This window comes from Pinus tabuliformis, chromosome 1_2 (genome assembly GCF_031772625.1).
Source record: "Pinus tabuliformis cultivar Carrire ecotype Pingquan chromosome 1_2, CPIR1, whole genome shotgun sequence".
Taxonomy (NCBI): Eukaryota; Viridiplantae; Streptophyta; class Pinopsida; order Pinales; family Pinaceae; genus Pinus; species Pinus tabuliformis.
Window position 1 is genome coordinate 574,419,145 of NC_142298.1, and position 27,241 is coordinate 574,446,385.

General features: G+C 34.4%; 1 protein-coding gene across 1 annotated transcript; it reads left to right on the forward strand.

Annotated features, from left to right (window-relative positions):
• The first annotated feature begins 19,529 nt into the window (after positions 1-19,529).
• On the forward strand, positions 19,530-20,480 carry LOC149206899 (ABC transporter B family member 17-like). Its single transcript, XM_089397827.1, has 3 exons — positions 19,530-19,855; positions 19,951-20,005; positions 20,332-20,480. The coding sequence occupies exons 1-3, from the start codon at positions 19,601-19,603 to the stop codon at positions 20,478-20,480; spliced, it is 459 nt and encodes a 152-aa protein (XP_089253953.1). The 5' UTR covers positions 19,530-19,600.
• The last annotated feature ends 6,761 nt before the right edge of the window (positions 20,481-27,241 follow it).

The following is a 27,241-nucleotide window of genomic DNA, read 5'->3' on the forward strand; positions in this document are numbered from 1 at the left end:
TTAAAACAAAAATCACATTTTTTTCTTGAAATTGTTTTGTCCATTGAAATGAAAAATATTATTTCCTCTATAAATTAAACTAAATCTATATAAAAAAATACCAAATTAGATTGTGAATTGTACCATCATCATTCTATTTTTTTATCTCCATGCTCCAACATTAAATTAACTTAGAGATTAATTTCCATCTCCACAATTACCTTCCCGTTTCCAGTTACAAAATACAAAGGAGACTATAGACTTCCTAAGCTAGCTTTAAATTCCAGCCAAAACGACCTAAGGCTCAAACAAGGTTGGTATAAAGACACCAAGGCCTGGTTAAACTATTGGGAGATCGACGAGAATGTTGCATTGAAAAATATTAATAACATTAAAAATATTGTTACTTCTAAGTTCAAAGAAAAAATGTGGTGTGAGAAAGATTTAGTAGCTAAAAGAAAATTGAGATATTATAAGGAGGTCATCAACCCCACCCTAGAAGATCAAAAGTATCTCTCTTTTTTATCTAGCTCGAAGAAGAAAATTAATATAGCCAAGATTAGAATGAACTCTCATGAACTCCATAGTGAAGCGGGTTGTTGGGCAGTTCCTAAAACACCATGGATGGAAAGGTTTTTCCATCTCTATGAGAATACGAACATCGAGGATGAAAATCACTTCCTCTTAGAGTGCCCCTTGTACAACCACATTAGATCTCAGTTTCAAAATCTTTGTTGCAATATTGACCTTCCTAGCCCTTTACGTTGCCAAAATTACAGTGAAATCGGGAGGCTTCTCTCCAAGCTTCTTGAGCATAAGAATAAAATCTTAAATCAAACTAAATAATTCGTTTCTTTAGGTACGATAAACCAAAATTTGGTCTCAGTTGAGGTTAACCATCATCATCATCATCATCACAAAAATAAGATACACAAATTTTTGGCTGGGATCTGAAAATGCACATAGCATACCTGGGTAATTGGTGGAAACTTTATTCATAAACCATTTTCATATTGAGAATTTGAAAATTACAAAATGAAGTGGAAACAATGTCCCTACGAAATTGCAATTGTTGTGATCTAATGAAATTCCTCACTAATGATTGAGTTTGTATTGAATCCAAAGCTTCATCTGAAAAAACCTTTGTATCAAAGTTATTCATCGACATGCTAATGTGTTAGTACATAGTGAATATCACTCCAAAATATATACAAATCATTAGATCTTAACTGTTTTACATTTTAACTTTTTTATTTGTCTTAAATATTTCCCTATCACTTTATACACCCCAAATCCTACAACAATACCACACTATTTCGCAACATTGTGAATCTTCCACTAAATGTTCAAACGGTAATGAAATAAAATATAAAAATAGTTCAATATGTGAAGATAAACCAAGCTCCTCGGTCCAGTGAGTTGTACGCTCCAGAGTGCTTTCGTCATTCAAAATGAAATAATTTATTATTTGAACACAACTAAGCTCTCGAGTCTCCCGTGCAGCAGGCTGTATGCCGCATGTATGGTCAAACTCAGAGTGCTATAACCATCCAAAATAAAATTAAAATGGGGCCGTGATTGCCTCATAAAAAACCAAAAGATAAACTTGGGGCTGTTATCATTACAATTTGACATGCAATGTCTTATCATGGGATCTTAAAATACAATATTGATAAAAATGGCAATGTTTGTATTACTAAAAATAAAACCAACTGGTCAGCGCTATGAAAGAGATTCTGAACCAGGAGAGTCTGGCTCTGCAAAACGCTCTACATTGTTCATCAACATTACACATTAAATAGAATACATGGTTTTACGGAAGTTAGAACATCATCCTAAGAAATAGAAACTAATTCCTATCCTGATGCTACGTGAACCAAATCTACCTATTCTAGGATATTCTCCATTATCTTCAACACACCCCCTTAATGGAGAATGGGTTCACATATATGCCTAACATCTCCCTAAACATCTAAAATTTTACTTTTCCAAGGGGCTTAGTGAAAATTTCCGCAACATTATCACATGTATTACAATATTCCAAATGGATTTCTTTAGATTGCAGTTTCTCCCTTACAAAATGGAATTGAGTATCAATATGTTTCGTGTTTTTGTGAAACACTGGATTGTTGGCCAGCTTGATTGAACTTTGATTGTCGCATCTGATTGTTGTTGCAACTGTCTGTTCTTCCCCAACATCCTGGAGAAGTCTCCGCAACCAAACCGCTTCGCACGTTGTTGCACACATGGCTTGATACTTTGCTTCTACTGAGGACAAGGAGACTGTGTTCTGCTTCTTGCTACTCCAAGTGATCACCCCAGATTCAAGATTGAATGCATAACCTGTTATAGATCTGCGATCATCTACATTTTCTGCCCAATCTAAATCTGCAAATCCTGCCAGTCTAACATCAGAAGAGCCAGTGTAAATAATTCCATAATCTACAGTACCTTATAGATACCTTAAAATATTCTTCGCTGCATTCCAATGGCTTTCAAGTGGATTAGACATAAATTGGCTTAACACGCTAACTACATAAGCCAAATTAGGTCTAGTGTTGGTTAGGTAGATCAGACTCCCAACCAGCTGTCTATAAAGTGTTGCATTTACCACTTTTGAGCCATCCTCACACTGCAATTTGATATTCTGTTACAATGGTACCGGTGCAGACTTACACTAATCCATTCTAAACTTCTCTAATAGGCCTTTTACATAATTTTCTTGAGATAGGAATGTTTGACCTGAATCTCTCCAGATCTCGAGACCTAAACAGTATCTGAGTTCACCAAGATGCTTCATCTCAAACATCTGTGACATCTGCTACTTGATTTCATCAATTAGATATATAGCATCACCTGTAATTATCAAATCATCTACATATAATGAAATCATCACTACACACCCTTGTTCATCTTTCATGGTGTAAATATTAGGGTCATTCTTGCTTCTATTATAGCCAGCTTGTAGAAAAATGAATCGATTTTCTCATACCATGACCTGCGAGCTTGTTTTAGTCCATAGAGTGCTTTCTTCAACCTACAGACTAAATGTTCTTTTCCCTTATGGACAAACCCTCCCGGTTGCTTTAAATAAACCTATTCTTTTAGTTCTCCATTCAGAAATGCAGACTTTACATCTAGTTGGTGCATTATCCAATGTTTCTTAGTAGCTAAGGCAATTAACATTCTGATGGTATTCAATTTAGCTACAGGGGCGAAGGTTTCTTCATAATCTATCCCTTCTTTTTGTGTATACCCCTTTGCAACCAACCTAGCTTTCAGTTTTTCTATATTTCCATCTGCACTGATTTTCGGTTTATATAACCATTTGCAACCTATGACATGTTTTTCTCTAGGAAGTTCTACCAATTCCCAAGTTTTATTTCTGATTATTGAATCATATTCCTATTCCATGGTTATTTTCCATTCATTACTTTCATTTTCTTCTTTATAACTAGATGGTTCAACAACATTCATCATACTAGTTATAAATGCATTTTCCCTATATCTTGCAGGCATTTGAGCTTTCCTACGTGATCTCCTGAGTGGTGGGGTGGTGGTTTCAAACCTTATTTCTTCCCGCTATTGCTGCTGTTGTTGTTTCTGCTATTACTATTGTTGTTGTTGTTGTTATTGTTGCTGCTATTGTTGCTATTGTAGTTGTTGTTGTTGTTCATCCTCTTCCTTTGTTTGCTGCTGACCCTGATTGTTCTCTGCTTCTTCTTCTTCAAAGTACGGGATGTCCCATCCATCATAATGCTCATCAGTTTCTTCACTATCCTGCTCATGGAATTTAACTTCTCTACTAACAATGTGAGTATAGGTCTTAAATAATCTGTATGCTTTATATGACGAACAATACCCTATAAAAGTACATCTGGTGGCTTTTGAGTCTAATTTCTTTCTATCTTCCTTTGGTATGTGGGAAAATTATTTACATCCAAATATTCTTAAGTGTTTTACTGCAGGCTTATATCCATACAAAGCTTCAAAAGGAGTTTTAAGCTTAAGACTTCTTGTAGGACTCCTATCTTTTAAATAAACTGCAGTACTCACTGCTTCAACCCAAAAACCATTTGAAAGATTCTTACCTTTCAGCTTACTTCTCGCACATTCCACAAGAGTCCTGTTCTTCCTTTCTGTTACTCCATTCTATTGTGGAGTATGGGGTACTGTGAACTGCTGCAAAATTCCATGATCTTTACAATATCTGATAAGCTCTTCTTTCCTGTATTCTCCCCCTTGATCAGAACGAAGAATTTTTATCTGTTTCCCTGTTTGTCTTTCAATCATATTTTTAAACTACTTAAAGTATTTGAATGTATGACTCTTCTTACTTAATAAATACACCCAAGAAAACTTTGTACAATCATCAATAAATAGTAGGAAATACGCTGCACCTCCTAATGATTCTATCTACATGGGACCACAAAGGTCTGTGTGCACTAACTCCAATATATCCCTCTGTTTCTTTTCTACTCTAACAAGGAATTCTTCTCTATGCATTTTTCCTAAAGTACAAGTATCACAATCATTATGTACTTGCTTTAGCATAGGAAGATCTCTTACCATTTATTTCCTCTATAGTAACAACAAATCATTGTAATTGATGTGGCCGAACCTCTAGTGCCAAAGCTCTTCTATAGTCAGGCTCGTTGTTGTCAATGCTCGAACCGGTGGAGGTCACGCAGCCAACTTGTACAGTCCTCCTGTTCGGATCCCTGTAACAATTGTCTTCATTCCATCTAGCAAATCCTTAATGTAACACTTAGATTTTAAAAATTCAACTTTCAAATCTTGATTTGTAATCATTGATACAGAACAAGTTCTTAGTTATGCCAGGCACATACATTACATTATAAATTTGTTTGATATTACCATTAGGTATAATAACAGAAACTTTCCCACATCCTTTGATTTGATGGCTTCTGTCATCTCCTAGGTAAATCCACATGCCTTCATTGATCTCTTTAAAATCCTCTAGCCAGTGCTTGTTCCCTGTCATGTGTGTTGACGCTCCTGAATCTACATACCAAATGTCTGCATCAACATTTTCGTCACGATCTGCCATGAACAATCTCAAATTCTGCACCTGATCACTGTTCGTGAGATGACCTGCATGTCTCTTTGACTTCTGTTTTTCTTCATGATACTTCTTTTTCCTACATTCCTTGGAAATATGACCCAATTTTCCACAATAAAAACATTTTGTTTCAGAGTAGTTTTTATTCGGGTGCATACCTTGGGTCAGATTTGGCCGTTTCTGTGAACTTGCTCCGTTTTGATATTGTAGACCTCCTTTCCCTTTGTAGAAGTTCTTCCTCATCACCAATGCAAGATCGGCACTCTGGGGCTTCAGAGTTGATCTCCTCTCTTCTTCCTACATCAGTATACCTGTCAGCTCTTCAAAACGTGGGACCTTTTCTTTGGCATTGATCCCAGTGATGAAAATCTGATAATCATCAATGACACCATTCATTGTAATGGTCACAAGATCTGTATCGTCCATTGTATGACAAATATCTGATAATTTGTTTTTCAGATCCTTGATCCTTGCTACGAATGAAGCAATCGTTTCATTCTCCTCCATCTTCATGGACAGAATCTTACTCTTGAGGAACAAAAGATGATTTGAATTTCTTCTCTGATGTGCAGTATAATACAGTGTTTCACTGACATCTTTAACATTGTCCTTGCTCTGATTTCTCGTTTCTCCCAATCTGGGACTGTTGCAAATCTAGCCGCGGGCTTCAGCTCATCCCCATTCACAATCTGCCAAGCACTCTGTGCTTCTAGCAGAGTCTGCATCTTAAACTTCCAATTTTCATAATTGGAACCATCTAGCTTGTTATGCTCATTCATGCATGCTTCAAATATGTTGTTATTCATCTTGGCAATTTAGAAAAAAAAATTGACAGGAAAAGATGTTAAATTTACCCCAGATCTGTGACAGAGATAGATCACTGTTGTTTGATCTCGCAACACACGTGCAGATCTCCATGGCTTTCTTCTCAGCCTCCAGACAACCTCCTGTTGTCAGCTAAAACCTTGTTCTTGGCTTCCCCACTCAGCTTCTCTAACAGCTATAGCTTTGTTCTTGGCTCCCTTTGCAAGTTATTTGATTTACATGATCATCGTTGATATTTGCCCAATAGCCAAGCTTAGTCACTGAAATATACCAATTTTCCGAGACTAGTTGCAACCGTCGCTGATATTTTCCCAATATCCGAGACTAGTCGCTGAAATAAGCTCAATTTCAGAAACGGTCTTAGTTTTTCATCAGTTTTCCGCGACCATCGCGGCTGTACACTTGAAAAGTGCGACTATACACTCAAAACCTGTGACGACTTAATAGTGATCGTCGCAGCTGTCCACTCAAACCCTACGGCGATTTTGGTTCAAAGAACCACCCACCAGCCAGTGTACAGGTTCCTCAACCCTGACGCTCTAATACCATGATAAAAATGGAAATGTTTGTATTACTGAAAATAAAACCTACTGGTCAGCTCTACGAAAGAGAGTCTGAACCAGGAGAGTCTGGCTCTGCAGAACGCTCTACATTGTTCATCAACATTACACATTAAATAGAATACATGGTTTTAGGGAAGTTAGAACAGCATCCTAAGAAATAGAAACTAATTCCTATCCTGAGGCTACGTGAACCAAATCTACCTATTCTAGGATATTCTCCATAATCTTCAACAAATATCTTGGAATACAATTTCTCAATATTAATATTTAATTGCGCTTCTCAGATTTTGAGTGCATTACAAAATCAGAAGGAGGAGAAGAGGTGGTTGAAGAAAAGATACAGAGCACTCTACCATTTTCACATAATCCAAATGATCGTGTGAAACGCAGCAAACACTGATCTGCTACTCATTCAAAGGATTCAGATATTTCTGTCACGAATTTTACTTTCAATTTTGCGAAATTAGTTAATCTACAGTTGATGGTATCGGGCACTTTAGGAACTGTTGCAAATGGAATAACCATGGCTGCAACGTTACTTATATTTGCTAGTTTACTAAACACAATAAGAAATGATCCATCGAGAAATTTCATTCACGATATCGACAAGGTAATACACACATCTTTTATATATATAATGGTGGCATGATATCTATGATCTAACAGATTCAATAATGACTGGGTGTTGGTGAATTCTGCAGTATTCATTACTTTTCCTCTATTTTTCAATCGATCTGTGGTTTGCTGCTCTTCTGGGTGGGTACCACTCACAACTTCCTCTCTCTTTATGAAAATGGTGCTGGCTGATTATGATGAATTACTGTCAGAAGATAATGATTACCACATAAATTTTAAGAAATTGTTACAGCATTTTCTGCAAATTTTGAGTTGAGTCAGGTTGTTCAGCAGAAAAGTCAGAATAAGAATTATACTAGGATGATTAATAGCAATTTCCATAAAAATAGAAATCTGAAGGCTATATATGAATGCATGGATTGTTCTATGGGTATGGATGAGAAGAAGGACAACAGATATTGACATCTTTAATGTTTTGGATTTAATGTTTGTGCTTTTCTAATTGTGTTTTTCTCTACGTTGCATTGGTTGAGCAGAGGCGTTGTGGTTGGCGAGGACTGCAGAAAGGCAGGCATCACGGATGCGTACAAAATATTTGAAAGCAGTATTGAAGCAGGGGGAGGGATTCTTCGACACCCAAGGCACCACCACATCCCAAGTGGTTAGCAGTGTTACTAAGGATACTGAAGACGATTTGGTCGAAAAGGCATGAGCTTAATTCTTCTGTTTTGTCATATCATTTGGCAAATGTTCAAATTTTCCAATAAATTAAATTATTTCGTGGCCTTCTCCTTCTATCATCTTAACATTGAGAGAAGCCAGGCATTCTATTACCCTAGGTAAATGAGGTGTGAAGTGCCAAGATTTAAAATACAAGAAAAATTGGCAATCCAACAATTAAAAAATCAATAAATTCGCACCATATCTACTAAATAAATAAAGACAAGCATACCAAGTGTTATGAAGTTATAACCATTAATTTTCTTGACACAGGTTTTACATTATAAATGAAATTTACAATCCCAAGTCGTTTGAAGTCATAGCAAATAGATTTTCAATTAATTTTTAAATTATAAATGAAATTTATGTTGTTTCATTATTAATGTCTTCATTACGGGAGTTTTAAGGTCTAAAATGGGCCTCCTAAGGAAATTATAAAATAATAGTCGAAATATTAAAATAATATTAGATTACATCATCAAATTTTAGAGGGAAAAAGAAAAAACTATTTTTTCAACTCGTATTTTTAACTTATCTCCCTATGGGCTTTCTCAAATTTCTAGTGGAAACACTCATTGGATGCAAGATTTGATTCCTCATCCAAGGAGTACCCATGTTTCCTACTTTTGATTGGCCTTGCTATATGAAAAATGAGAAATACATGAAAAATGTGATTGCAATCACGTTTTTTCATGTATTTTTCATTTTTCTTGTAGCAGGGTCCATCGAAAATATGCAACATGGGTACCCCTTGGATGATGAATTAAATTTTGCATCCAACGAGTACTCCCGCTTGAAATTTGAGTACAAACTTAGGGAGATAAATTGAAAATATGAGTTGAAAAAAGGTTTTATTATTTTATTATTTTTTAATCTTTTTACTTTTTTACTCCAAAAATAGTGAATCATCCCCCATGGTTGACATCATCATCGTGAATCCTATTCATTCTTATAAATTTTATTTTGGTTGGACATTTTCCTTAGGAGGCCCAATTTAGACCTCAAAATTCCCCTAATGAAAGCCTCCTTTTCTATAGTAGTGAGCTATTATGAGTAGGATGATGAGGGTAGGTGTGTAAGTGTCTTCCTTGTGACTCATTAATAGAGGAAATTAGTGGCATCATGGGGACACATATGGACAAGGTGAGAAGTAGTTGAATGACCTAACCTATAAATTGAGAGACATTGGAAATATTAAAGTGGTGCATTGATAAGCTTGAGGATATCTTGGAGGACACGATTATATCCATGGAGATGCTAGTTGATGCACATGACTTTCACAGTAAGTTTAGATGAATACTGTGGACGATAGGATGTTAGAATGATTTGAGGACCAGATAGGTGAATAGATCACATACTAATTGTGTGATGAGGTGCATTTGTAGCCTTAGTATAGGCATGCCAAAGAGGAATTTGGATTGAGAAAAAATATTATTGGGGGTGAGTGACCATACAATCAAGAACTTAAGTGGATTGTGGAGGATTTTGGTGGAAAAATGGTTCCAATGTGCCTCTCCTCATGTGTTTGGTAGGGAGGTGTGATAGAGCTTCTCAAATCATGGTGGACCAATTTGAGAATGGATAGGATGACTCATGTAACCATCTCACTTCATATTCATAATACACAACAACATGGTGGCTTGCGATCACAAAGTTGAGAGTAATCCTATTTGAGGTGTCTTGAGGGGAGGTGTTAAGAATGAGTTTTATATATTATAAATTGAGGATTTGTGATGATTGAGCTGATGTGGAGAGAAAGAAGTGTGTTTGTATGGTGATGCCAGTTCTTACGAACATTGGTGTGTTGGCATTATGGGTCGTGTTGTCTTTGATGACAACCTACTCTAATGTCTATGAATTGATGTGCATAGTGCATGTATGATATACTTGATCAAAGCATGATAATATGGTTGAAGGAAGATAATATTCGCCATGAGATTTATCAGAGAGCCAAAAAAATTCATGAAAAGATGAGTAATGTATGCTCATTTTCTTCCCCATAAATTTCCTAAACCTTAAGTATTATTACATCACCAGTATACTTCCGAAAAGCCAGATTTCCACAACCATGGTTAGGTGCAACTACTACATGGGGAAAAGTAATAACCACATGTGCAATGGAATAGGAATCATAATTTTTACCATACAAGGTGCCAATGTCTTAGTAAGTAATGAAAATTGCTATATAAATGAATTGCATATTCTAGGACTTATGGGTAACCAATAACAATATACGTCTAAGGAAAGTTTTGGTGGGGTACTACTCATCTCCCTTTTAATTCCTATTTAAATACAATGGTATCATAGGGTGGAAATGTAATTTGATATAACTATAGAAAAAAAAATTGCAATATAGGAACAATGACAAATTTAAAAGAGGTTATGTACTTGTGAGACTATTTTTTTTTTAGAAAAACAAATTGACAGTGGTGTGCCTATGTGTACAACAGTAACTTTTTTAAAAAGGAATTATTGATTAGAGGGTGACATCACACTTAGGTTCCTAGCCAAATCTATAAAAATAACAGGCAGAACTACTGGAAAATGAAGAATTTAAACAAATTAAAACCAATTAATTTAAAAAACATCATGTATTTCTCAATGTTCATGTGTAATACCATTTGCACATTTTGATATATAATGAAACATGTATTTCTTAATGTTCACGTGTCATAAAAAAATTAATAATAATGATAAAATTTGAAATTTAATCAATGAAACATTGTTGTGTAAAAAAAAACAAAGTAATCCTCTAAAACATCAAAGGAATGCCTCTCCAATGTGACAAGAATGACTCTCTAGCGGGGAAAATTTTAGATCCAAGGAAAACACATTGAAAATCAACTACAAATAGGAGTTTTTATCTCTAAAGAAATGCCCAAAACCAACTTAATGCCAAACACCAACAAACACTAAGTAATGGTGAAAATGAGTTGACTTAGGGTTTGCATAGGTTTTAATATAAGGAAGACAACAGGTAAGACCCCACTACAAATGGCTGGGACCCAGTAGAGGTTTTGGGAATTTTGGCATGATGAAAAATCATAGGCAGGGGAGGCATGGATGTCCCCTCATCCAACATGGTACATCCAAGCATCCAAAAAAAGCTTGACCTAGCAATATTTAGTATATATCCACGTTTCCACCACTCCATCACCATCCAGGATATGTACCCAAGGTGCAAGTATGTGTCCTAATGTAACACTTCCCTCAACAATATTTTTTCTAGACATGCCATAATAGGGCCACGACCGAAAAAACAAAAGAAAAAAATATGTTTAATACAAGGTGCATCCAAGGGTAAAACAAAAGAGTGTGCTCGACTGAGAGAGATGACTTTGTTAGACACCAGCTGGGCTTGTAGCTCTGATGGGAAATTTCTAAGATAGGCAAACCCATATAAAACCCAACTGTGCTACATTTGTATAAGAAAAATGTTTAGCCGGGTGGATGCGATTAAAAAAAAAATGAAAAGGAAAACTTGCAGTTAGAAATCATAGTTGTATGGATAATTCCAATGCCAAATGAAGGCCATCATAGGGTTTATTAATGTTTAATATATATATATATATATATATATATATATATATATATATATTATATATATATATATATATATATATATATATATATATATATATATATATATATATATATATATATATATATATATATCTATATATATATATATATATATAAAGTATAGAAAGTATGGCCATATCCATGGTTGGACTATATTTCTGCACCCCAGGCCCATATACAACCATATTTGGTAACTATATTGCAAACACAATTAGCTCACATGGAAAACCATTCAAAATTCATGTTCTAGATATTTTTGTTAGACTTACAATAGTAACAAAATCTATAACAACAAATCAAAACATTTTTCATCCTATGGTGGACACTAAAAACAAGGAGAAACAATGAAAACAAAAATAATATGTCCACAAATATTCTCAAAAGAAACATGCTCAGTTCAACATTCTATTCTTAGCAAATTTCTAGTCAAATATTTTGGTAAATATATAAAAGAAAATATAGGAAAAATACTCTATATGTTAAAAAAAGAGATAAAAATGCCATAAATTCCATTTCTCTAGAATGAGAGCTTGAACCTTGGCATGTAGGACATAATCTAACATTGATCTCTATGTCACTGTCATGAGACGATTCTTATTGTTATCCTTCTTCCTCCCTAGGTTTCTCTATCCATTTCCCTAGTGTTACGACCCACACTATTGCAAATTCCTCCATAATTTGTGTTACCGTTTTAGCCTCTACAATTTCAGTTGTATCTTCCCCTATTTGTGCTATAGATATTGCTTCCTCTGGCATCACACTCTCTCCCTTGTCTTCCAACTTTGATAGAAATAGGGGAATGCCTACAAGGTCACCCTAAATGTGATCCACATACTTTGATTCACGCATGACAAGAGGTAACAAATTGTACATTTTGACACTCAATACCATCTACTACAACATTTTCTAGAAAAGAAGGGTGATTTTACCAACCTATGGTGTTGTAAATGGTTGAATAGCTTGGAGTGGTATAAGAAAATAAAGTCATGTTTCCCTTTGCCAGTGAATTAATTTTTAATGAACTATACTATATTGGTCCATGGTAAGGGTAGGGACTTCTGTCAAACCCATTTCTTTTCTACACCAACACCTCCCCTTCCTACAAAAATTCATTCTTTACTTCTAGTAGCAACACATTCCTAGAAAAAAAATGTTGTCCCTCCTGAGGCAATCCTTTCACTATAGATCTTCATCCACTATAATCAATAGTTCTCCAACTGAGTTTTATCTTGAATTTCATTAGGAAATTTGGAAAAGGATTGCAATATGTATCTCATTTTCATACTTTCCTTGAGAGACAAATAATTCCCCATCGCTTTACCATAATTCCAACCTATGGAAGTAGTGCATGAGACCCATGTCCATTTCAAATTCCCTTGCAAGGTCCTCCTTACAAGATCTGATCAACTGCTCATAACTAGTCAAAATCAAATCATCAACATATAAGACAATAATAAGTAATTTACCTTCTACCAAGATGTAATATAGGTTTGCATTCACTTCACTTTTGGTGAAGCTCAAACTAGTGAGATAGATATCGATCATGGTGTACTAAGCATGAGATGCTTGTTTGAGACCATACAATGCTTGCTTGAGTCTGCACACATGAGACTCTTGATCAAATGTCTCAAAAACTTATGGTTTCTTGATGTACACCTCCTCCTTAATAACCCCATTGAGAAATGTTGTTTTTACATCCATCTAGTGGATCTTCCACCCCATCTATGTAGCCAGAGCAAGAATTGATCTAATGGATGAGTACCTTGCTACAAGATCAAAGGTATCCTCATAGTAAATTCCCTCAACTTAAGAGTACCCCTTGGCCACAAATATGGCCTTATACTTCTCTATGCTTCCATCTGCTACCTGATTCACCTTGAATATCCATCTCGAACCCACTATTGATTTATCTATTGGTCTTGGGACCACTTCCCAAACATTGTTCTTTACAATGGATTCATATTCATCCACCATTGCATCAACCCATACAGGTTCCTCTACTGCTTCCTCGAAAGAGGATTGCTCGGTATCTATAAGCTCAGACATTAGATCCATGTATCTAGTGTACGTCGTAAGTGAACTCCTTTGCCCATGCAAATCTGAAGGAGCTCTCACATTCTCCCTTGCATCCTGCACAAGTCTGTCAGCATCCCTGGCTCTTTTTCTGCCTTCTTTGGATGGTTTTGTTTGAGGGAATGTCTCCACTCTCTGCTCCTCAATTTTTGGCTTCTCCACAACTTCCGTAGGATCCTCCTTTGGAGCTAAAATCTCCTCTTCTAGTGGGATCTAATGCTCTCTCTCAAGAAAGAACCACATCACTTTATCCTTATCAAACTTTACATCCCTTCGCACAACTGTCATTCTGAGCGATGGAAAGTACACATGGTAGTTGTGGGGAGTTTTTGTGTAACCAAAAAATACCCCCAATTCTACAGTCGACTAAAGATTATTCCTTGATTCTATGGAGACATGGCAATAAATAGAGGCTCCAAAAATTTTGAAGTGTGACACATCCAACTTTCTCCTTGAGAAAGTCTCCTCCAGTGTAATCATGCTAAGAATCCGATGAGGACTTCAGTTCTGCAAATAGATTATTGTGTTGCATGCCTCATCCCACAAATGCAGAGGTAGGCCTTGGTCATGCAACTTCACCCTCACTGCTCCCACAATGTTACTGTTCTTTCTCTCAGCCACCCCATTCTACTGTGGTTTTGGGGTGTTGTCAACTCTCATTGAATGCCTTCTTTCACATAGGAATTTTTAAATTCATTTGACATGTACTCATCTCCATTGTCACTCTTGAGAGCCTTCACCTTCTTGCTAGTTTCTTTCTCAACCAGTGCCTTGAATTCTACGAACTTGGAGAATGTCTCATATTTCTTTTGCATGAAGAATATCTAGCACTTCTGTGAGAAGTCATCAATAAAAATGACAAAATATTTGTCTCTAGCAGTGGAGGTTGTTGAGAAAGGTCCATAGACATCAAAGTGGATCCTTTCTAGGACTACATGTATTTTGTTGTCCCAATCATGGAATGTCGATTTTGTGTACTTCCCCAACGTACATCCTTTGCATACATCCTACTGCTCAAGTGCTCCTTTAGGGAGGCCACTGGTTGTTCTTTGTATAATCTTTAAGGTGCCATGATGGAAATGGCCAATTATTTTGTGCCAAATTTCACTACATCGCAACCTTGCACTTTCTCCGCCTTAGTGCTTAATGCATCACAGTCTTCTACATCTAGCTTATACAAGTTCTTCACACAAACCCCAATCTGTTTCACCTATCCCATGGATATGTGTCTTAGGAATTATTTTCCTTTGCTGAAGACCACATCATAACCATGGTCTTCCAAAACTGCAACAAAGATGAGATTTTTCTTTAGGCCTAGAATAAACATGTCATCCTTGAGCCTGAGAGGGGAGCCTGAATCCCTCTGAAAGGTGACTGTACCTATACCGGTTGTGTTATACCTTCCTTCATCCCCTAGATTGATGTGCATCTAGAGATCTTTCTTGTCCAGGTCACTCAACAAATCTCTACACCTTGTCATGTGGAATGGTGCACCTAAGTCCAACTACCACACACTCCCCATCATTGTGATGGACATGCATGTGATAAGGATAATGTCAAGCTCGAACTATGATGCCAAGGCTTCACCTGCTGCTCCTCCTAAGGTTTTCTTGCTTTCCCTTTTGTGTGGAAACTTCATGGCATAATGCCTGTATTCATGGCAATGGACGCATTTAATTTTTGATAGATCTTTCTTATTTCCCCCTTGGCTAGATTTTAGTTTAGTTTGAGATTTCTTCCCTTTTCCCTTATTTCCCTTTCCAACCAATGCAAATTTTTCTTCATCCTCGCCCTTGGATGAGGTCCCATATCTTGTATTCTTCCTTATTTCCTCCTGTTCCAAATCAGATCATAAGAGTTCCCAATTCGATAGTTTCTCCCTCCTGTTCACTGAACATTGATAGCTATGCCAACTCTTGGGAAGGCCCAGAAGGTCTAGGCTTACCAAGTCATCCTCTGAAATAGTAACACCCACTCCTACAAGCTCATCCTAAACTTGTGTAAACCTGCTCAAATACTGCGAGATATTGTCATTCTTCTGCATCTTGATATTTCAAAGTTTATCCTTGAGTGCCAACTTCCTGTGGTCACTACTATTCTGGAATAGATATGTCAGTGCCTACCACATTGCATAAGGATTTTCTCTCCCATGGATATTGGTGATAATGTGGTCCCGTACTTCCTCCAATAGGTCTTGTACTCCCTCCAATATTATTCTCCTCGCCTTGGCTACATCTTTCTTCCACTAAGCAAGGTTTTGGGCATCAGATTCCGTTGGTTTTGTGACATCTCTCTTGATGTATTCTAGCAATCCATTGTCATCGAGTACCTCCTCCATGCGATCCTTCCATCCGATGAAATTAGAGCTACCTTCCAAGGCATACTCTAGCCTCAGCCCATTGAAGGTCATCTTCTCAGCTCTGAAGGGATCCTGCTACAATGAACTGCAAATTCGAACCTCCAGAGAAACAACTTCAAAATTCGTGCTCTAATGTGAATCCTGCTCTGATACCATGTAGAAATTATGGTGTAGATTTGCAACTTCTCATGAATTTTTAATAAAAATCACAAGACACAAACCTACTCTACTTCTCTACAGAAGTTAATTCACAATTTAGAACAAAAATTTTAGACATGTAATAAGAAATAACACACATGCACACAATATTTCTCCTGGGGAAAACAATCTGCAAAAAAACCTAATGCCTACTTGCATTAATCTGATGAATAGAGATGTATTACAATTTCTTTGCTCAACTGAGCACAACCTGCAAGAGAGTAACCTATCTCTCTGCTCACTAAGAAGCGTTGACCCAGACTTGGTCAATTTATGCCTCTTCTTGAGCCCCGATTTCCTTGCGGAATTCCTTGAGAAATTAAGCCCCTATTATTTAGGATTTTTTCTAAAATAGATTGCATAATTCCCAAGGTTGATCATCTGACTGCATGCAACACCTGTACACTCAAGACTAATATACAACTGATGTTACACTGCCTTGGAATCTCCACCACAGCTGGGGAACTCGAATTATTTGCATGCACTAGCTATTTTGGGTTGACTGATCAGTTAACTGGATGACCACTGAGTTTGACTAAAGTCCCACTACAAAATTGACCTTCCACTAGTTCCTCCAATGGTTAGAACTAGTTTAAATGAAAGCCAGTTGAGATGACTGACTTTGATTGCTACAAATTAACAATCACACATGCTTAACTAAACTCTATCTCCTCCAACTCGAATTTACTAAGTAAACTGGGTGACACAAGTCATGTCACACAAGTTAATTGCATCCAAGTTGTCTGTTGATGTGGAAATTCAAATGTTCTCAATTTAATAAAGGCAAAATCAAATCAAAAATTTCTTGCTACATTTTTCAAAAATCCTTCAGGTGAATCTAATATGTGTTGCCGATGACAGTGAAGAGTTCCAACACAACAATGTGTTGATAACAACCACCAACGGATAGAAGTAGCATTCAAAATAAATAAAACAGTCAAAAAACACTGATTAGAACACAATCGATGGAGGCCCCGAAAAATATTCCAATTATGTTACTGCCTATCACGTTCAGTGGAAGTGCCTCCATCGCTCCTCTCACGAAGCACACCTCTGTTGTCGACGTCCATCGCCCTAAATCCCATAAGTTGTTGTCGGCCTCCATCACTTCACTTCCTAAAGAACCCATCAACAACATAAAGATGGGCCCTTAATCCTTTACCTTTACCTTTTTTACTAGCGCCTCGTATTGAAAATTTTAAGACAAAAGTTTTCTTTTGTCTTAAAAATTTGTCTTAAAAGCCCCCTTTGTGTAGTAGTGTTGAATGCAACGACAAACAATTTGTTTCTAATCGTGTCAACAGAGATCGAAGGGACATGAGAGAAATTGATGTCTGGGAAGTCTTGCTAGGAAAAGTTGTCGTGTTCTTCAGAGTCGGCTAGCCCCACAAAATGAAGAGTCTAACAAATCATTGTCTCAAACTATTTTTGTCTTAAAATAGTTTTGTTTTTGTTTTAAATATAAGTTGTCTTAGAATATTTTTGTCTCAAACTGTTTTTGTTTCAAATATAAAGTTTTGTATTAAACTGTTTTTGTCTTAAATATAAAATTTTATCATAAAATATTATAGTTTTAAATTTAAAATTTTGTCTTAAATATAAAATTTTGTTTTTACATATTTTTATCTCCAACTGTTTTTGTCTTAAATTTTATATTTAAGTCAATTCAATTGATATTAAATTTTAATGTAAAAATAACTAAAATAAAAAGTAATTTTTAAGACAAAATATATCTTTTGTTTTAAAAAATGTCTTCAAAATGTAATAGAGTAGTCACATGAATAACAAAATTTTATTCATCTTATTCATAACCAACAATGTCTTCAAAATGTAGTGGAGTAGTCACATGAATAACAAAATTTTATTCATCTTATTCATAACCAACTTTTATTCCTTTCAAGTAAATGATTATGTTGTTATTCATCTTATTCATAACAAACTTTTATTCATTTCAAGTAAATGATTATGTTAAATAGAAATTTTTTATTTAAAAAATTACATCAATATATGCATAAGCATTCATCCTCCATCATAAAGGGAAACCCATTAAAAAACAAAAACCGGGATCATAAAGCAAAAAAGACCGCTCTGGAAAATACACACGAGCAAATTGTCGAGTCTGCCTGTAATGATAATTCCTATATGTATAATCTGTCACTATGTGTTCACTATATGTCTATAGAGTAGATACCAAAGACAAGGCAATTTAGAAGACATTTCCATGATGATATACATAAACAAAAACATATAATAAGTGTGTACGCAATGATAAAAATATAAGAAAAAATGCAGGATCCAGAGTCCAAAAACAAGCTGATAGAGTGGATATATGCCATAATATAATCTTTCAATATCTGTGAAGGATATATGCCATAATATAATCTTTCAATATCTGTGAAGGTTGATGTAAATAGTTATGAACCAACCTCTCTAAATGTTCTCTGACCTGCCATATTCCACAAGTTCATTGAACACCTTCTTTAAATAGGAGGGTTGCCTCTGAATTTCGTTCCCTGCATACATGGCAGCAAGAAATAAGTCAAAATTCATATGAAAAAATTTATTTGGTCTATATCTTAAACTAGGCCTATATAAAAAGTTCAGATTAAATTGTGAATTAAATTCAATTATCATTTTTTTTTTTAATCTCAGTGCTGCAACATTAAATTAGTTTAGAGATTAATTTCCATCTCGGCAATTACCTTCCAGTTAATACAAAAATAAAATTTTTGCTGTAATCTGGAAATGCACAGAGCATTCCTGGGTAACAGGTGGAAACTGTATTCATAAACCATTTTCATTGAGAATTTGAAAATTACAAAATGAAGTGGAAACAATGTCCCCACCAAATTGCAATTACTATGATCCAAAGCTTCATCCGAAAAAACCTTAATTACCCTCTTTCATTCTTATCAAAGTTATTCGCCGACATGCTGATGTGTTAGTAAATAGTGAATATCACTTCAAAATATATACAAATCAGTAGATCTTAACTGTTTTACGTTTTAATTTTTTATTTTTAAAAATATTTTCCTGTTAATTTATACACCCCAAATCCTACAACATTTGCACACTATTTCTCAACATTGTGAATCAGCCACTAAATGTTCAAACGGTAATGAAATAAAAATAATTTAATATGTGAAAACAAACCAAGATGTCGGGTACAGTGAGTTGTATGCTATGGAGTGTTTTAGTAATATCTAAAATTAAATAATTTATTATGTGAATACCATAGGTCGGTAGTGTAGTGGTAGTTTAGCGTAGGAAGATATAAGTAATATGAAAGTAAATTTTTTCACTAATTTCTGATCTTAGAGTTATCTCTAAAATTTTGGTGTTTAAAATCTATTTACAGTAATCTCACCCGTGAACCCAACAAAGCTCTCGAGTCTCCCGTGCAGCGCGTTGTACACCGCACGTATGGTCAAACTGATCAGAGTGCTCCAAAATAAAATTAAAATGGGGCATAGCTCGTCATACAAAAACACGGAAACCGAAAGGAAAGCTTGGGGCCGTTATCATTACAATTTGACACGCAATATCTTATCGTGAGCTCCTGGAATACAATTTATAAATATTAATATTTAATTGCACTTCTTTGATTTTGAGGGCATTACAGAATCGAAAGTAGGAGGAGAGATGGCTGAAGAAAAGATACAGAGCACTCTAGCAAATTCACACCGGTCTGCGACTGATTCAAAATATTCAGATATCTCTGTCAGGAATTTTACTTTCAATTCTGCGAAATCAGTTAATCTGCAGTTGATTGTATCAGGCACTTCAGAAGTTGTTGCAAACGGAATAGCCATGACTGCGGTGATACTTATTTGGACTAGTTTACTGAACACAATAAGAAATGATACATCGGGCAATTTCGTTCACGATATCAACAAGGTAATACACACATCTTTTATACATCTAATGGTGGCATGCTATCTATCTATGATATAACAGATTGAGTAATGAGTGGGTGTTGGTGAATTGTGCAGTATTCTTTACTTCTCCTCTATTTTCCAATCGGTGTCTGGTTTGCTGCTCTTCTGGGTGGGTATCACAACTTCCTCTCTCATTACCACTTTATGAAAATGGTGGTTGCTGATTACGATAAATTGCTGTCAGAAGATCATGATTACCATGTAAATGTTAAGAAACTGTTATAGCATTTTCAGCAAATTTTGAGTTGTGTCAGGGGTTCAGCAGAAAAGTCAGCATTAGAATTATACTCGGATGATTAACAGCAATTTTTGTTAGTATAGAAATCTGAAGGATATATATATATATATATAAAAGGCCAACAGACATTGAGATCTTTAATGTTTTGGATTTAATAATTTTCTCCTAATAATTTTAACCTTGCATTGTGTGAGCAGAGGCGTTCTGCCGGGCGAGCACCGCAGAAAGGCAGGCATGTCGGGTGCGTAGAAAATATTTGAAAGCGATATTGAGGGACGCTTCGACACCCAAGGCACCACCACATCACAAAGTGGTTAGCAGTGTCACTCATGATACTGTCGCCTAATGTGTCAGCTTTCAAATTTTCCAATAAATTAAATTCTTTCGTGACATTGTCCTTCTATGGATCTTAACATTTTAGAGAAACCAGGTATTCTATTACCACAGGAAAATGAGGTGTTATGTGCTACAATTTAAAATACAAGAAAAAACTGGAAATTCAACTAAAAAATCATTAAATTCGTACCATAGCTACTAAAAGTCTAAATAAATAAAGAAGACACTAACTGGTTTGAACTTTGAACTCTAAATAAACAATGAAGAAAAGTATCCCAAGGAGCTCATAACCATTAGATTTTTGACGCAGTTTTTACATTAAAGATGAAATTTAGAATCCCAAGTTGTCTGAATGCATAACAAGTAGAGTTTTGATCAATTTTTTACATTATAAATGAAACTAATGTTGTTTCGGCACATGTTTTGAACTTCAGACACAGTTAAGGAAAAAATATATACACCTTAAAATATTTCTGCATCAATTCAAAATTACTGTAACAATTTTTCTTAAATGTTCAGAATCATTTAGAGAATTTCCACACCTACTATCTAACAGAAATCAAATAGTGTACAAATTTTACATATAGAATCCAAAAAAAGCCTACAGCAAACCTACTGACCTATTATCATAACGATTCATTGCATTTCACGAGCATAAATTTCTAGTATGATGACAGCATTCCAAGGATGTCTTTTGCCCTTCTATGTGCTTCTCGGTTCCATAGTACAACTAGAAGGCTGCACAGTAACATATCATATGAATCAAACATAGTAAATAAGGTTGGATAGTATTTTGATTGGTTTTAAGTTGATGGTAGATTTTGAGAATATTTCAAAAATTTGACGAAGGTTCTGAGATAAATCAATAATTGACTTTTTATTCTAAATATTCCCAAATAATGGACTTCTTATTATAGATATTCCCAAAATCTTTAATTAACATTAAAATGGTTTTTAGGTGGACTTAAAAAGAGTGGGGCTGAGCAATGACAGGAACATAGTTTAATATATATCACAGTGTGCTTTTAAGGTGAGAACGCAACATGAAAGTGAAACTTTTACCCATATTCAATTTAAAAGCTCTTTAAATTTCATCATAAGTAATCTCAGTACAGGTAAGTACAAAAAAAATTACGGACCTATAAAAAATTCTGAGATATCAACTACTTAGATCAAAATCTTCTGAACAACAAAGTCAATGTATACAAAGAACATACATTTGGAATTAGTTGAATAATCCAATACCTTTGGAATTGGTTGAATAATCCAATACATTTGGTTACTTGTAAAAATATACACACTTTGCAATGCTATGAGATAAGTAATCTCCGATTCTTTTAGAAAATATTGCAGAGCTATTGTGCCTATTTTTTCAGTCAATCTAATAACCCTATTCTCTCCTCCTTTTCCTTCGATCTCCTTTCAATCAACCAAGTTATCTGGTATTCTCAATATGTTCAGAAAACAGTTATCTCGTTTACTTTATGTTGGTAGACATTGATGTCTGTGTATTCTCATGTCAGACAAACTTGAAGTTATACTGATTTCTCCAATATTTTGAAAATGTAAAAAGAAAGTCTGAAATCAACAATTCACATAAGATGATAATCAATCTACTGACCAAAATACTCCCACTGCCTTGGCTTGAAATTATTTTCAGTAATTAGAGAGTATTACAGGCTCTGCACCTCATTTGACCATAAATCAAGGACGACCCAAAACAGAAGCATTTTATGTTTTTTAGTTTTTTCTTAAGCATTATAAAAAATTGGTCATGAAATTGTAATTTTGCTAAGGTTAATATTATGAAACTATAACTTTATATTGATAAAATTATATTTTAAAATTTAATAATATATATTATATACGAAAAATTATTTAAAATATATTATTTTAATAAATAATTTAATAACTAATATTTATAAATTTTAATAATAATTTAATAATTAATCTTTACCATTCTAATTCAGAGGGTTAGTTCAATTCGTCAATAACAATTTTTTTAATGAGAAATTGCAATAGAAAGTTAGAGTCAATTCCAGTCAAAACCCTCTATTTAAATTTTGCTAATAAACTAATGAAATGTGAAAACCCTCAAGTGAGGTTTTGCTAATAATACTGATGAGATGTCAAAACCCTCATGTGAAGTTTTGCCGATAGTGCTAATAAACTGATGAGATGTCAAAACCCTCAGGTGAGGTTTTGCTAATAGACTAATGAGATGTGATCAAGAAATCTGACTAAATATTTAGAAAAACCTAATATCTACCCTTTTAATTTATTTTTAACTGAATTTTAAGTAAATATTATTTTTTCTCGTAAAATATACCAAAACATTTTGAGGGTTGAGTTTGAAAACTTGTTTGAGACGCAACTAGAACCATATTTAGTGGGGTCCTAAGCAACTAGATCCGTCTCTAGTGGGCTCCTAAACACCGACGCGAAATGGAGTATGTTGGTCTGTTAGCCTTGCGCTGCTTCATTCACGAAACCGAGTGGGATATCCATGGAATCGGCTTCACTTTTAACGTTGTTTAAGGGGGAGTGTAGATGAGAAAGTTGTAGATTGGATCTTAAATTGGTCTTCTATTTATGGAGGATTGGTAGGAAGGTGCGATGATGTCAAATTGATTTTAAACTTTGAAAAAATAAATGAAATGAGGCATAAAGTTCTTTGTATTTAATTTTTAAAAATGTTTAAATATGGTAATTTATAGTAAAAAATTGAAGTAATGATGAAATCTTTGAATATTGTAATAATGTATTTGTGTTATATAATTTAAAAGTAAAAAGTAAATGATTCTCGCCCTTTTATATTTCTAAAAATTAAAATAAAATTTGATAAATGTATTTGATAACAGTTATTAATAAGGTTTTTAATAACTATAAACAATGTTATTAATAAAAATAAATTATGATTAATATATAGGTAATATGTAAATTATAAACCCAATATAAAAATTATAAACCCAATATGGAAATCCACCATGGTCAACCATGTTTATTTTAGGGTTTATAATATTTATTTTAGTATTTATATACATTGGGTTTATATTTTTTATCCCTTCGGTTTATTACTCCATTTGGTTTATAATATACATCCCTTAGGTTTATTAATCTAAGGGTTCATATTTCTAGGGATTAATATTATTCACTTATGTTTATAATCCCTTGGGTTTATAATATCGATCATGGTCATCCATGCCCCTACCTCGCATTATGACAAATATTGTCTCAATATGAAAATCAATCATTGTCTCAACCATGGTCCAACATTGCATTATGACAAAGATTGTTTCAATAGGATAATCATGGTAAACCATGATCAACCATGGTCAATCATGGTCAAACTTGGCAAACCATGTTCAACCATGTTTTATAAAATCAACATGATCATCCATGGTCAATCATGGTCAATGATGGTAGAATGTCGTATTGTGACCAATATTGTCTTGATATGAAAATAAACCACGGTTAAGCCTAGTCAACCATGATCCAATGTCGCATTGTGAGAAGGACTGTCTCAATATGGAAATCAACCATGGTCAACCATGTTTATTTTAGTGTTTATAATATATATCTTATGGTTTATATACCTTAGTTTTATAATATTGGTCTCTTGGGTTTAATACTATTCCCTTAGGTTCATAATCCCCTGGGGCTTTAGTATTAATCCCTTGGGTTTATTATTCTCTTGGGTTTATAATATCATGCATGGTCAATAATGGTCAAATGTCGAATTGTGACAATGATTGTCTCTATGAAAATCAACCATGGTCAATCATGGTCCAACATCACATTGTGACAAAGGTTTTCTCGATATTAAAGTCATTGTCAACCATGGTCCAACGTTGCATTGTGACAAGCATTGCCTCAATATGGAAATAAATCATGGTCAATCATGGTTATTTTACGGTTTATAATATCTATCTTAGGGTTTATATGCCTTGGGTTTATAATTTTTATCCCTTGGGTTTATTATTCCCTTGGGTTCATTAATCTAAGGGTTCATATTCCTAGGGTTTAATATTATTCCCTTAGGTTTATAATCCCTTGAGTTTTTAGTATTAATCTCTTGGATTTATAATATCGATCCCTAGGGTTTATTACTCCCTCGGGTTTATAATATTGATCAAGGTCAACCATATTTTATAAATTCAATCATGGTTAACCACCGTCAACCATATTTGTTAAAATCAATCGCGGTCAACCATGGTCAACTATATTTATTTTAGTGTTTATAATATTTATCTTAGGTTTTATATACCTTGTATTTATGATATCGGTCCCTTGCATTTAATATTATTACCTTGGGGTTTTAGTATTAATCCCTTTGGTTTATAATATCAATCCCTTGGATTTATAATATCAAGCATGGTCAACTATGGTTGAATGTTGCATTGTGACTATGATTGTCTCAATATGAAAATCAACCATGGTCAACCATGGTCCAACATCACATTGTGATAAATATTGTCTCGATATGAAAATCAATCATGGTGAAGCATGGTCAACCATGGTCTAACATTGCATTGTAACGAGGATTGTCTCAATATGGAAATAAAACATGGTCAACCATGTTTATTTTAGGGTTTATAATATTTATCTTGGGGTTTATATACCTTGGGTTTATAATTTTTATCGCTTGCATTTATTATTCCCTTGGGTTTATAATATCAATATCTTGGGTTTAATAATCTAAGGGTTCAAATTCCTAGGGTTTAATATTATTCCCTTAGGTTTATAATATCTATCCATGGGGTTTATTATTCCCTTGGGTTTATAATATTGATCACGGTTAACCATTGTCAACAATGTTTTATAAATTCAATCATGGTCAACCATGAACAACCATTGTTAATCCCTTGGGTTTAAGGGTTCATATTCCTAGGGTTTAATATTATTCCCTTACATTTATAATACTTTGGGTTTTTAATATTAATCCCTAACATTTATTAATCTCTTGGATTTATAATATCGATTGCTAGGGTTTACTATTCCCTTGGGCTTACAATATCGATCATGGTCAACCATGTTTTATAAATCATCATCAACCATATTTTATAAAATCAATCATGGCCAACCATGGTTAATCATGGTTAACCATGGTCCTACGCTGCACTATGACAAAGATTGTCTCAATGAAAATCAATCATTGTTCCAACCATGGTCCAATGTTGCATTATGACAAAGATTATTTCAATATGATAATCATGGTCAACAATGATCAACCATTGTCAATCATGGTCAACCATGGTCGATCATGGTCAACCATGATTAACCATGGTCAATCATGGTCAACCTTGCTAAACCATGTTCAACCATGTTTTATAAAATCAAACATTGTCATCCATGGTCAATCATTGTCAACCATGGTTAAATGTCGCATTGTGACAAAGATTGTCTTGATATGAAAATCAATGACGGTTAAGCATGGTCAACTATGCTCCAATGTCTCATTGTGACAGGATTGTCTCAATATAAAAATCAACCACGGTCAACCATGTTTATTTTAGTGTTTATAATATTTATCTTAGGGTTTATATACCTTGGGTTTATAATATTTGTCCCATGGGTTTAATATTATTCCCTTGGGTTCATAATCCTTTAGGGTTTTAGTATTCATCCCTTTGGTTTATTATTCCTTTGGGTTTATAATATTAATTCCTTGGGTTTATTATTCCCACGGGTTTATAATATCAATCATGATCAATCGTAGCCAACCATGGCCAACCATGGTCGAATGTCGCATTATGACAATAATTGTCTCAATATGAAAATCAACCATGGTCAACAATTATTCAACGTCGCATCGTGACGAAGATTGTCACGATATGAAAATAAATCTTAGTCAACCATGGTCCAATATTGCATTGTGACAAGGATTGTCTCAATATGGAAATCAACCATGGTTGGCCATGTTTATTCTAGTGTTTATATACCTTGGGTTTATAATTTTTATCCCTTGGGTTTATAATATCAATCCCTTAGGTTTATAATATGAATCCCTTGGGTTTATTAATCTAAGGGTTCATATTACTAGGGTTAATATTATTCGCTTAGGTTTATATTCCCTTGGGTTTATCAATTTAAGGGTTCATATTCCTAGGGTTTCTTATTAGTCCTTTAGGGTTATAATCCCTTGGGTTTTTATTATTAATCCCTAGGGTTTATTATTACCTTGGATTTATAATATCAATCATGAGTGATCATGCTTTATAACTTCAATCATGCTCAACCATGGTCCAACGTTGCATTGTGACAAATATTGTCTCAATATGAGAACCAACCATGGTCAACCATGGTCCAATATCACATTGTGACAAAGATTTTGTCAATTTGAAAATAAATCATGGTCAAGCATGGTCAAATGTCACATTGTGACAAGGATTGTATCAATATGAAAATCGACCATGGCCAACCATGGTCAACCATGGCCCAACGTCACATTGTGACAAAGATTGTCTCAGTATGAAAATCGATCATTGTCTTAACCATGGTCCAACATCGTATTATGACAAAGATTGTCTCAATATGATAATCATTGTCAACCTTGGTCAACCATGTTTTATAAAATCAAACATGGTCGTCTCTGGTGCATAATGGTAGAATGTCGCATTGTCACAATGTTTGCGTTGATATGAAAATCAAACATGGTTAATAATTAATTAATATTAAATAATAATTTAATTCATAATAATCAATTATTATTAAATAATAGTTTATTAAATACTAACAATAACAATATTAATATTAATTAATTAGTAATAA

What these genes read in the sequence shown, in the direction of transcription:
- LOC149206899 (XM_089397827.1), top strand. Translation starts at nt 19,601, where the DNA reads ATGGCTGAAGAAAAGATACAGAGCACTCTAGCAAATTCACACCGGTCT. An exon ending in TCGTTCACGATATCAACAAG is followed by an intron (nt 19,856 to 19,950) that starts GTAATACACACA and finishes TGAATTGTGCAG; the next exon opens with TATTCTTTACTTCTCCTCTA. An exon ending in CTGGTTTGCTGCTCTTCTGG is followed by an intron (nt 20,006 to 20,331) that starts GTGGGTATCACA and finishes TTGTGTGAGCAG; the next exon opens with AGGCGTTCTGCCGGGCGAGC.